This window comes from Leucopleurus acutus (genome assembly GCF_964270905.1).
Source record: "Leucopleurus acutus genome assembly, chromosome: 1".
Lineage (NCBI taxonomy): Eukaryota > Metazoa > Chordata > Mammalia > Artiodactyla > Delphinidae > Leucopleurus > Leucopleurus acutus.
This window is the reverse complement of record NC_139142.1, coordinates 86,793,532-86,806,566: the sequence shown is the minus strand read 5'-3', so window position 1 is coordinate 86,806,566 and position 13,035 is coordinate 86,793,532. Positions and strand designations below refer to the sequence as shown.

The 13,035-nt window shown below is 35.7% G+C and overlaps 1 protein-coding gene across 2 annotated transcripts in view; it reads right to left on the bottom strand.

Annotated features, from left to right (window-relative positions):
* GOLM2 (golgi membrane protein 2) overlaps positions 1-13,035 on the bottom strand; it is a 113,065-nt gene that overhangs the window by 54,051 nt on the left and 45,979 nt on the right. For both annotated transcript variants that reach the window (XM_082854405.1, XM_082854406.1), the window contains exons 3-6: positions 8,381-8,483; positions 6,576-6,666; positions 2,521-2,665; positions 2,087-2,167 (exon numbers count right to left, since the gene is read on the bottom strand). In XM_082854405.1, the coding sequence (XP_082710531.1) occupies positions 2,087-2,167; positions 2,521-2,665; positions 6,576-6,666; positions 8,381-8,483 (420 nt within the window). The remainder of the gene's footprint in view (positions 1-2,086; positions 2,168-2,520; positions 2,666-6,575; positions 6,667-8,380; positions 8,484-13,035) is intronic.

Below are 13,035 nucleotides of genomic sequence, written 5' to 3'. Positions count from 1 at the left end.
TGTCCATCAACAGATGAATGGATAAAGAAGATGTGGTATAGGCAATATAGGTACAGAGATAGAATAGAATACTACTCAGTCATAAAAAAGAGTGAACTTTTGCCATTTGTATCAATGTGTATGGACTTGGAGGGAATTATGCTAAATGGAGTAAGTCAGAGAAAGACAAATACTATATGATATCACTTACATGTGGAATCTAACTAGTGAATAAAACAAAAAAGAAGCAGACTCACAGATATAAAGAACAAACAAGTGGTTACCCGTGGGGAGAGGGGAGAGGGGAGGAGCGATATAAGGGTGGGGGAAAAAAAGGGGTTATTATGGGATTATATGAAATCATGTGTGTGAAACTTCTGAAAATTGTGAAGCACTACAGAATTTAAAGAATCTTTCATTTAGTTAGAAAAAGTAAGCACAACGTAAAGAGAAAAATCAATCTAAAACTCGGTGAGCCTAGGACTAGAGTAAGTACCGCAAAAATTCAGAATACATAGTCCTTGCTTTCAACATTTCTTTAAATTTACATCTAAGCCAGTGGTTCTTAAACTTTAGCAAAGATCAAAATCACCTGGAGAGCCCGTTAAAACACAAACTGCTGGGCTATATCTCAAGAATTTCTTATGCAGCAGGTCTGGAATGGGACCTAAGAATTAGTGTTTCTAACAAGCTCCTGGGTAATGCTGATACTGCTAGTCCGAGGACCACACTTTAAGAATCACTGGATAATTTCATTGCCTTATAAACAAATCATGCTCATCCTTACTCTTTATTTTTAAACTCACGTTCTTCCTCTTGTCCCGACCTTTATTTCAAGGGAATATACTGTGAATTGGAAACTCAAAAGAATATAATAGATACGAAAGAATTTGAGAAGATAAAAAAACTATACAAATGAAAGGACTAATACTTCATGCATTTGGACCTCAGACACTCAGCAGTTTCAGCCACATACAATGAGCTATATAACCACAGAAGTGATCACAGAGATGGAAAAGGAACAAAAACAGCTAAGAAGGACCAAAGATGTGCTGTTTCTTCCTATTTTCCACCATAATATACTGCAGTCAGCAGGGAGGGGTACTTATGATAGCCAAGAAAAATAGAAAAAACTGAATGTGATTAGGATAGCAGCAGTGATACAGACCAAGTGGAAATGGACAAGAAGTAGACACATTAATGGAGAAAAAGATATACACTGAACAGAAGTAGCCATAAAACAAGGGAAAAAAGTGAATAAGCTGTTTAAAGTGTCGGGTGATTAACTGAAAAGAAACGCCAAGTCCTAAAAACCTATATAACGGTATTACTATGCCATATTAAAGCACATCAACAACACAGCAATCTAGGAACATTTAGCCTGAAAGAAATAAGCCACACATACTTTTAGTAAACATAAGTAACTAACATAGCATAACTGTCATGAGAAATAACTCTGAGTCATCAAGAAAAAGTTCAAATACGTTTGACGCTTTTTTTCTTTATGCTTGACTCTTAAGGCAAAAACAAGTACTTTATACATTTTAGCAAAATTTTTCATAAAAATATATCCAAAACATTTATATCTTGGCAACTAATGGGGAGTTAATTAACTGGAAATATCAATCAGCCAGATATCTGTGACTCTTCTCAGGTGTTACTCAGAAAAACAATAGGCACATGATGGGCTTCCCTGGTGGTGCAGTGGTTAAGAATCCGCCTTCCAGTGCAGGGGACACGGGTTCGAGCCCTGGTCCGGGAAGATCCCACATGCCGTGAAGCAACTAAGCCCGTGCACCACAACTACTAAGCCTGCGCTCTAGACCCCGCGAGCCACAACTACTGAGCCCACATGCCACAACTACTAAAGCCTGCGTGCCTAGAGCCCATGCTCTGCAACAAGAGAAGCCACCGCAATAAGAAGTCCATGCACTGCAATGAAGAGTAGCCCCAACTTGCCACAACTAGAGAAAGCCCATGCGTGGCAACGAAGACCCAACACAGCCAAAAATAAATAAATAAATTTATTTTAAAAAAAACAAACAATAGAGTCACATGAAAAATAACATGATCACTTCAGTTAAATATTCTATTAACTTTTACTTACCAATGGGAAGATCTTCAGCTTTTGCAAGGTCATTCTCTTCTATTCCAGGCATTCCTGCATCACCACCTCGTTTGATTTGTTCTGCCCAAGTAACAGTAACAAAAAATATAATTTTATATTTTTCATTACATAAATTGAAAATATTTTGAAGGAATGTAATAATCAGTTTGTAGAGCAATAGGCTATATCAAATGAATATCTTTATATCTTGCTTTGGACATAGTTGTAACTCTATAAACTTACTGTTTTTTCTTCTCTATTAAAGGATCCAAATTTGAAAAAGACACCTAATCATAATGGAAGTAAAATCAAACAATATTCTTTATGATTCAATAATCTATTTCAAAATGAGAAAAATAATAGTTTTCTATTAACACAAACTATTAGAAACTATTTCTATTAGTTTTTCTATTAACACAAAATAACAGTAATACCTTTCCCATGTGGAATATGATTGCTTGAGGGTTCTTCATGCTTGCCTGCAGCATTCTCAGCAACTTTTGGAATGTTTTTAGGTACCGCCTGATGGTTTATATCCAATCCATTTCCATCTTTTGATTCAAACTTGTGGGCCTCTTGCTGTTAGATTAAGATTTGGTAACAGTAAGTATTTTTCAGTTCAAAATGTGAAACTACTGAAACAACTATTAACTTAATATTCTGAAACAATTCATTTTTTTGAAATACATACCATGGGTCTAAATTCTAAACACTTAGAGATGTGGGATATATTATTTTCTGTTCAGTTTTTATACCTGATATGAATTCAGAGAATAAGTAATATTTTTTAAAAGTCTCTATCATAAATGGCCTAAAATTTTAGGCAGAGATAATTCCCTTTGGCTATGCTGACAATTCTCTTTGGTGATTCCGTGAGAAGACAGTCTTGCTGAGCACTGTAGGTTGCTGTGGAGGCCTACAGTTTGGCACAGTCTTGGGTGCTGTGGGCAGAGTGGATTCTGTATAGGCATATGTTGTAATCGAGTAGGATAGCAGAGAGCAGGAGGATGGCACACAGGTGTCCCCTCAAGTGTGATAGATGGCTACTGACATTGTCAGGCTTTTCCCCAAGTTGAAACAGCAAGGGTAGAAAACAGGCAAACTTCTTCCCAGGTGCACTGGCCACTCAAGCATACGAAGGAATGGCAGAACAATGCACAAGTCAGTGCTCCCTGTAACCTGCTTCAACTAACCATATCTCCTCCTTGGAAACTTGAATCTTCAGGTTTATGATTAGGTCTGACTCAATTCTGTGGGGGGCCAGTTTCCTCTTTTATATTGGTTGAGTTGCCTCAGAGGAAAACTGGGAGAGGCAAGGAGTCAAGTACACATGCTTGGGTTGCCATATTAATATTTAATGCATAATAATATTAACATTAAATGTTCTGTCAACTCTAAAGCATTATGCAGTGCAATCATTGGTAACATGATAAAAAACAATAGTACTAAAAAATCTATAGAAAATCTAGAAAAATAGGAGGCAAATTGTAAGAATTTGTCACAATAAAGAAGAAAGGGTGCTTTGACAATCAGGTGTAGGTATACCAGTCTATCTGGCAGATAAAATCAACAACAAACATTTGCACTGTGTTTCATAGTTTACAAATTGCTTTCAAGTCTATCCTTTAGTGGAGACAAATGAACAGTTTTGGGAAAAACAAAATAAAACTGAGGCTTAAAGAAGTTTAAGCAGCTTGTTCAAGATTACAAAGCTAGAGAAGTGTGGAAAAGGGATTCAAACCACAGTCTTTCTCACTCCCACAGTTTTTGGGAACTTGGTAAGCAATAGCCAATTCTGAGAGCTTAATTGCTGATGAGTGAAACGATAAACTGAAATTTCTGAACATGTCAGTATGAAGGCCAAAGGTGAGAAAATCGTTGAGGTACAACCTGAGCAGCCATCCTGCATCTCTGTGCATTTTTGCTATAATGCTACATCATAAGGCTACTTCCATAATATTCCACTGCTTTTTGATGTGGATAAAACAAACAATAATAAACAAAACTTAAAAGTCAACAAACTACTGGTCAAAAATACTTTTCCATTTAAAACAGTTAATAAAGATGTTGTCCCTTTGATGCATTATTAACGGCAATACCTTTACGTGAATGGACGATATTAAATACTATTAACAAAATAAGATGGCTTCCTAAATGCAGTACTGTTGATTTGGTAAGGGGGCCACCTAATTGCTTTTTGGTTTTTAATAAATTTATTTGTTTTTTTATTTTTGGCTGTGTTGGGTCTTTGTTGCTGCGCGAGGGCTTTTCTCTAGTTGCGGAGAATGGTGGCTACTCTTCATTGCGGTGCGTGGGCTTCTCATTACGGTGGCTTCTCTTGTTGTGGAGCGTGGGCTCTACATGCGTGGGCTTCAGTAGTTGTGGCACGTGGGCTCAGTAGTTGTGGCTCGCTAGCTCTAGAGTGCAGACTCAGTAGCTGTGGCACACGGGCTTAGTTGGTCCGCGGCATATGGGATCTTCCCAGACCAGGGCTCAAATCCATGTCCCCTGCACTGACAGGCGGATTCTTAACCACTGCACCACCAGGGAAGTCCCCCAATTGTTTTTTAAATAAACTTCTTACTCTGAAATAATTTAGATTTACAGAAAAGTAATTACCCATCTCCCAATTTCCCTAAATGTTAACATCACATTAGCACAGCACATTTACAAAACTGAGAAACCAACATTAGTGCATTATTAACTAAACTCCAGACTTTACTTAGATTTCACCACTTTTTCCATTAAGACCTTTTTCTGTTCCAGGATCCAATCCAGGATACTACACTGCATTTATTTTATTTTATTTATTTATTTATTTAATTTTTTACTACATTGCATTTAAGTTCTCAGGTCTTCTTAGTCTCCTCTGGTTTATAACCATTTATCTTTGTAGCATGAAAGCAATAAACAAATGAGTGTGGCTGTGTTCTAATGTATTTGTAGACACTAAGATTTGAATTTCTTACAACTTTCCCATGTCATAAAATATTCTTTTGACTTTTTAACCATTTTTCAATGTAATGACCATTTTTTGCTGATGGGCAGTTAAAAACAGGCAGGAGGCTGGATTTAGTTTGCTGACCCCCTCCCCAGAGTAATTTCCAAAACAGGAATGTACTTAGTTTAAAAAAAAAAAAAAAAAAACCTCAATACAACTTATGCTTGTTTCATATAGCTTACAATGGATTTGTTCCTATGAAAAACAACTCAAATTTCACAGAATCAACTAGTTATAGTAGTCGAAGAACAGAGAATGAGGATGAGGAGTAGATTAGGCAGCTGGTATGTCACCCTACAAAGGAGAAATGCTCTTAAGCATCTCCATTCCTCCCCACCTTGCTACATTTAGGGCAGGATAAGTGCAAAGAAGAACTGGAGTAGATATTAGCTAATTAATAATGTAAAAATAGCCTAATATAGAAGAGCAGAAAGGGAGAACTACACTTGGCAGGAAAAAGGAAAAAGCTTATATACGTGCTTCTTGGGAGAAGAGAAGAGAGCAAATTCATCCCATTATTTATATACTGGGCTTGTAATAACACAATTGCAACAGCAAGCCTCTTGTCCCCTTCCTTCCATGTTCTGCTATGCTCCTCTAACCATCCAGTATCTCAATAATACCTTCTGGCTGCCCTCAATGCCACCTAGGCAGCTCACTCAGGCCTGCCATCTTCCAGCAATCTATCCCCATGTCTCTTCAAGGAAGACTGCAGATAGGCAGCAGCCATTCCACTTTATAGATTAAAAAAAATGATGCCCTCAATATCATGCTGCAAAATAGTGAAAGAGCAAAGAATGAAAACCTGGTTTCCTTAGCTTCTAGTCCTTTAGATGAGATGCTGCCAAAGACCAAGAAAAATACTTTTCACTATTCAATCTCTCTTAACTCTAAATCACAAGACTTTATACAAACCACAGCTAGTCAGATTAGATTATAGTGTATAAAAAAATGAATGTCCTAATGACTAGTAAACTTCAGACAAATTCCCTCCATTTCTAGCAGGACTTTCATAATATATATCAACTGGAATTGTATGAACTAAAAGAATTTGCCACCCCCAAAATATGAATCAAAATAGTGGCTAGTGTTTCATTTCTGTGTTTTAAGAAAGGAATTCAGAATAACAAAGACTGATAATTAAGGAAAAATTTTCTCAATTTTTTTCTATTTCTCAAAAGCATAAAATAGCAAATAGCTGATTTTCAAGTAAAATGATCATCCACTTTACAACCTAAGACATAAATAGCAAAAATTATTTTTAAAAGTCAGATAAAAGATATTTAGCTCAAAATTAGTTTTAAGAGTTGAGGTTATACTTTTGTAAATGTCTAATTTACTCAGCAGTAAAGCCACTGCAAGTCACTTTTAGAGTTAGGCAGGCTAAAATACTTAAAAATATAATGTTTTATAACAAAAATACAAATTTTAACTTCTAAATTTTAAGATTTATAACAAGAACATATTTTAAGTATTTTTAAAATTTACCTTTTGTTCCTGCAAAAACTGGTCTGCTAACTTTTTAATATTTTCTTCATGCTGTGCTCTTAATTCCTTGATCTGTTGTCCACACTGAAAACTAAATTACAAGTCATTCTTTTAGACTATTATTTTGGATTGATTCTCAAAGATGTCTAGAAGTTGAAAACATACATTTATAAGGATAAAGCATTCAGTTAGCAGGGGAGTGGGTAGGGAAGGACAACGAGCAGACATAAAAATAGCTCACAGTCAAAATTCTTATAATATTTGAACCTTTAACAGAGGATAAAAATAATGATAAAACTAATTAAAAAACAGAAATTAGAAAGATGAAAATTTATTTTTATAAATTGCATTTATAAAGAAACAACTGTCAAAGTCAACTTCAATCATAGAAGAGAAAAACACTTTAGAAGAGAAAACTGTAAGACCAATATATAGCAATAGATAAGAAAAGCTAGAATTATAAGAGTTGATAAGGAGTGGCAGCAGATGATTCATCAAATAGTTAGTACTTTCAACGCAATAATAAAAGCCTAAACCATAAGAAGAGCAACAATGGAAGAAACTAATAAAGAAGAGAGAATGCAACCAGCAAGAGAAAATGTAAAGGAACAAAACACATAAAGATTGTGAATTTCCACTGGACGAGTAGTCAAAGAATACAAATAGATCATTCATGCAAAAAGAAACAAAGAATACATACACAGAAAAATGTTATCTTCCACCATTTAAAATGCAAATTAAACTTCTTATATGTATATATAGTACTATCTTATTACTATGCTAGCAAAATTAAGTTAGAAATATAAAAGCCAATGTTGGTGGGGCTACAGGGAAACATTTACATTATAAATTAGTATAGTCATTTTACAAAGCAATCTTTCATATATGTGATAAGAGCAACAAGATCAATAAAACATTCCACCTCAGAAGTTCTATATTTGAGAATATAACCAGTGAAATAACGTAAGAGGGAGAAAATGCTTTTTGCACAAAGATTTTTATAGTTGATAGTCATAACAGTGAGAAAAGGAAAACTCCTACAATGGTCCAGCAGTTGGGAGAGATTAAACAAGCTTTGGTACACTAACATGCTGGAATAATATTTCTTTAATCCTAAAGATATATGTAAAATTACTGAATACTATTAGATTAAAATACATATATGTAAGTAGATGCATATTGATAACCTACAAGAGTAAGAAGTCAGAAATGGATAAACAGTTTAAAATACAGTGAATCTTTCTAATTTTTGGTGTATAGACCCAAAAATACCTTTAACTGTAAAACTGATTTAATACACAATAAACCTTTTTAAAGAGTAATTCTAGAAAGGCCCCTAAGAGGTTTCCCAACCTCATCACCAACAGTGCAGAGGTGTAAGCAAAGGGACTGAAGTGCAGAACAGGAGAAGCAGCTGGTGCTTAGTCCCTCAGCTATTCTGGGGATATCTTCCACTGCCAGCTTTATCTTCTGGATTGACCCTCAAAAAGAACCACAGAATCTTCTTTCAGTCTTTGCCACATCTCATTCAATAAAACTCAGACCTTGAAAGATTTTCTGTCTCACAATGAACTCTACTACATGGGTAGATTCAACATGCCTTGTAAGAGATACTTTCATGTTGTTCAGCATATCAAAATAAAAGAGTGATTTCAAAGAGGCATAGAAAGATAACAGAAAAGGAACTTAAAAGACCTAGTAAAATGAAAGAAGAGAAGAAAAACAAAAGCCAGAAAGGAAGAAATGAATTGAAAGTTGGACAAATATTCAAGATTCATAAATATTTGTTGCACGTAGCATCTTACCTCTCATATTCTAACCTCTTCACGAGGTAAGTACTGTTCTTCCTATAGTCCTGGAGCTGGTCTTCTTGTCGAAGAAACTCCTGACGAAGCTCAGCGAGTTGCTCTATCCACAGAAGGTAAAAATCAAAGGAATGAAGTTTACTTTACTGCTTCCCATTGAGAAGGTATGGGATTTTCAAAAATTATATACAGGAAGTTAAATTTATATAATTAGTACCACATTTAATTGCCTTTCACACACATGCATGGGCAATAAAACAAGATAGCCTCAGTGGTTTCACATAAATCAGAAATATTAAAAATATATACATCTTTTCACATTATGTAGACAATACGCTAAGTTGTAGAAATAGTACAAAAAGAACTATCTCTCTAAACTTTACTGCTTTATAAAAGTAGAGAAAAAATCATATTTTTTAGGTGTATTGGATATGGGTACAGAATTCAATTCATTCTAGATCATACTTGATTCCCAAATTAGGTACCAATCATTTTAGATCTCATTTCTAGTTCTGCTACTGAGGTTTAAGGTCCACATATACAAAAATTCCATTTTCAAAGCTTATAACCTCCAGACTACAGCTAAAAGTTTTAGCTGTAATGAATAACACGAAATTTCAAACTGGATAGTAAATTAAAAGCTGGACCAGATCCCCTTTGGCAACCTTTAATCCATCATCACTGGCCCCACATTTTCTAGTCACTCCCTCTTTATCTAACCCTACAAATAAAAGAAATTCAGCCAGAAAAGAGAAATGTCAGTTTCTTGGATAGAGGATTAAAAAATTAGCCAACAGCCTTAGAAGTTAAGCAAAAGTAGTAAAGAAAGTTTTAATTTTTATAAATGGGAACAGAGGTCTATTCTGTATAAGCAATAATGACTTATTAAGATTAAAGTATAATATCTAACCATAATGTACAATATTATAACTATAACATAACATCTACTTTTCATAGAGGGCTTACAGAAATAATCTTGTCACTTTAAAGGCACTCAAAAAATGCTTGTGATGTAAGTTTTTAAAAAGCAGATATAAACATATATTTATAATATAAAATATATCCATGTAAAACAGATGAGAATAAAAATACATCAAAATGCTACCAGTGATTAATTACACTTAGTGGTGGGATTCTGAGCATATTTTTTTCTCTACTTTCTAAATTTTATTGTGGAATCATAACTATGGTGATGACAAAAAGTAAAAATGTTAAAGTCACATGAACATTTGTTGAAGTATATAAAGTTTAATAATATGCATAATAACAGCTATTGTATAGTATTAATAATCAAATATGAAAAGTAAATGATTTACATAAAGTGCTTATAGGTAGTAAATATGCTTGCCTATTCAAGCCACATTTTTATTATTATTTTTAAAATTTATTTTTTAAAATTAATTAATTTATTTATTTATGGCTGTGTTGGGTCTTCATTGCTGCGCATGGTCTTTCTCTAGTTGTGGCGAGTGGGAGCTACTCTTTGTTGCGGTGCACGGGCTTCTCACTGCGGTGGCGTCTCTTGTTGCGGAGCATGGGCTCTAGGCACATGAGCTTCAGTAGCTGTGGCATGTGGGCTCAGTAGTTGTGGCACACGGGCCCTAGAGCACAGGCTCAGTAGTTGTGGTGCATGGGCTTAATTGCTCTGCGTCATGTGGGATCTTCCCAGACCAGGGCTCAAACCCATGTCCCCTGCATTGGCAGGCGGATTCTTAACCACTGCGCCACCAGGGAAGCCCTATTATTTTTACTTTAATTGAGATATAACATTGTGTAAGTTCAAGGTGTACAACATGTTGATTTGATTCACTCACGTATTGTGAAATGATTACCATCATAGCATTAGCCAACATGTCCACCATCTCACATAATTACCACTTTTTTTGTGGTGAGAACATTTAAGATCTACTGTCTTAGCAACTTTCAAGTATATAATACAGTGTTGTTAACTATAATCACCATTCTGTATATATATCACCAAAACTTATTCATCTTATAACAGTTTGTACCCTTTGACCAACATCTCATTTTCCCCACACACCTCCCAGCCACCTCCCAGTAGAATGGTAGCCACCATTCTACTCTCTGTGTCTATGAGTTTAGTCAAGTCACATTTTAAATTTCTCTTCTTACTCTATTAATTCTCCAATATATAAACACGGTTGATTTCTGTAGTTTTTCACATTACTCCCACCCTAGATAAAAGTAACAAATCTGAGGTCAGGTATCCCTGAATAACATATTCAGCTTGTTACCTGATCCCTGGTCCCATTTACTAAGAAATAGAGGGCTAGAGGTAGCAGAACTCTGGCCTCAGCTATGGATGTTGAGTCTACAGAAACAATGAGACCCCAGCAGGAGGCAGTGACAAAAAGCCTTGTAGTTTACAGACAGTGTTAGCCAGTTCCCTGAAACTGTACTCAAGAAGGAAATATTTTAGAATTGAAAGTTACTACAATTAAAAAAAGAAAAATCAAATCAGCACTACCTAGTAGCTACTAGGGAATGGACCTCAACTGGTGGTCAGGACTAATTCAGGCTTCTTTTTCCTACACAGTAAACTAACTGAAGCAGCTAAGTTTACCTTCAGAATGAACCTGAGGCTTAGTATGATGTTAAGATTTGGGATGGCTTCTCTGCCTCCCCACAAAGTTTCTCACTAACAATATTTGAAATACCTTTATCAGGAAATAAAGTTTTCATTTTTAAATGCAGATAAAAGGCTTAAAATTCAATTGACAGAAAAATAGAACATCAGTATGAGTTAGTTCCAGTCCATGTAAAATATCAGATTCTAACCTATTTGAATACACGGAAAGGATTATAAAGCATGCAGCAGATTGATGCTTTGAGTGGGCCAAAATAAAGACTTGAAAGGGGACAAGTAGAGTTCTCTAGTGGTATAGTGGTTAGGATTCGGTGCTTTCACTGCAGTGGCCAGGGTTCAATCCCTGGTTGGGAAATTGAGATCCTGCAAGCCGCGTGCCGTGGCCAAAAAAATGGGGGCAAGGGGAGTAAACAGATCAGAAAGCAAAACTAAAGACAAAATTTTCCTATATCACAATTTTACTTTCAACTGATTGCCATGTGTTTTCTTCATTTTAAACCCAAAGATACTCTGTGTCTAGTGTGGCTGCTCTAGGTCACCACAGCAGGATGCTCAGAGTAACTTTTTTTTTTTTTAATTTTTGGCTGCGTTGGGTCTTCGTTGCTGCACGTGGGCTTTCTCTAGTTGTCGCAAGTGGGGGGGGCTACTCTTCGTTGCAGTGCACAGGCTTCTCATTGTGGTAGCTTCTCTTGTTGCGGAGCACAGGCACTAAGCTTGCAGGCTTCAGTAGTTGTGGCACGTGGGCTCAGGAGTTGTGGCTCGTGGGCTCTAGAGCACAGGCTCAGTAGTTGTGGTGCATGGGCTTAGTTACTCCGCAGCATGTGGGATCTTCCCGGACCAGGGATCAAACCTGTGTCCCCTGAATTGGCAGGGGGACTCTTAACCACTGCAACACCAGGAAAGTCCCCAGAGTAACTTAATATGAGATCAGGTCCAAGGTTGATTGTGCAGGGTAGTCTAGCTCTGACAGTAATATCAGGGTATGCTATAGAAAGACATGGCCATAATCTCTCAATTTAACTTCTAGGATGATCTTTTAAAGCCAAAAAAAAAAATTTACTTCTGGAAATTTTTTATTGCAAATTTTCTTTCAGTAATAGGAATAAAAATAAGGTAAGCTATTCAAAATAAATCAGTGTATAGTAGAATGTTAATTTACTTTCTCAGGCATTAAAAACCAACCCTAATCCTCTTATTTCCAAGAAAATATTAAAAGATTTTTTTTAGGATCTTGATGTGTATTAATTCCATTATATCCGACATTAATGTCAATGAAAATAGTCAAATACGGATTTTACTGTCAACTTGTCAAGAAGTTTGTTTCAGCAGAAAGAGTTCCCAGGGTGCAAAAGTCACATTAATGAAATTCAATCTCAAGCATCCAAGCTTCAGTAACTGCACTAAAACCAAAAGTTGCATGGTATGAGTTCAAATCAAAGCTTTTTTCTCTGCTAAAGATTATCATCAAAATTTCAAAACATCTCAAGATCTACTTCAACACATACAGCAAAATAAAGATTTTTACTCAGTAACATAGGCTGTCATTTTCTCTGACATGTACTAGCAAAACCCATAGGACTTCCTTTTCAACTGATCTATTACTATTTAATAAGAAATATACTTTGATGACAAGCAAAATCATTTGTAAAAATTGCAAGCTGGAAGCAGCACTGACAGTGTGCCATCTTCTGTGTCATCCTGTGCACTCCTGTGAGTCAAAAAGAGTAGAATATGGACACAAATGCAACAACAATTATTGTGGCCAACCAGAAAGTAAATTTTTAACAGAAAATCAAAGCTGTTCTAAATCATAGATAGTAAAAAATTAATAATTCCTATGTCTGGATTATAACATACAAATGATATTTCCTAATGGATTTGCTAGGTGAGAAGCAAAACTTACATAAATTACAAAGTCAACTTAGGTTGACTTCTTCAAGAGGATGTTTGAAAATATATTACCTGGGATTTCCCTGGTGGTGCAGTGGTTAAGAAGCTGCCTGCCAATGCAGGGGGCACAGGTTCGATCCTTGGTCTGGGAAGATCC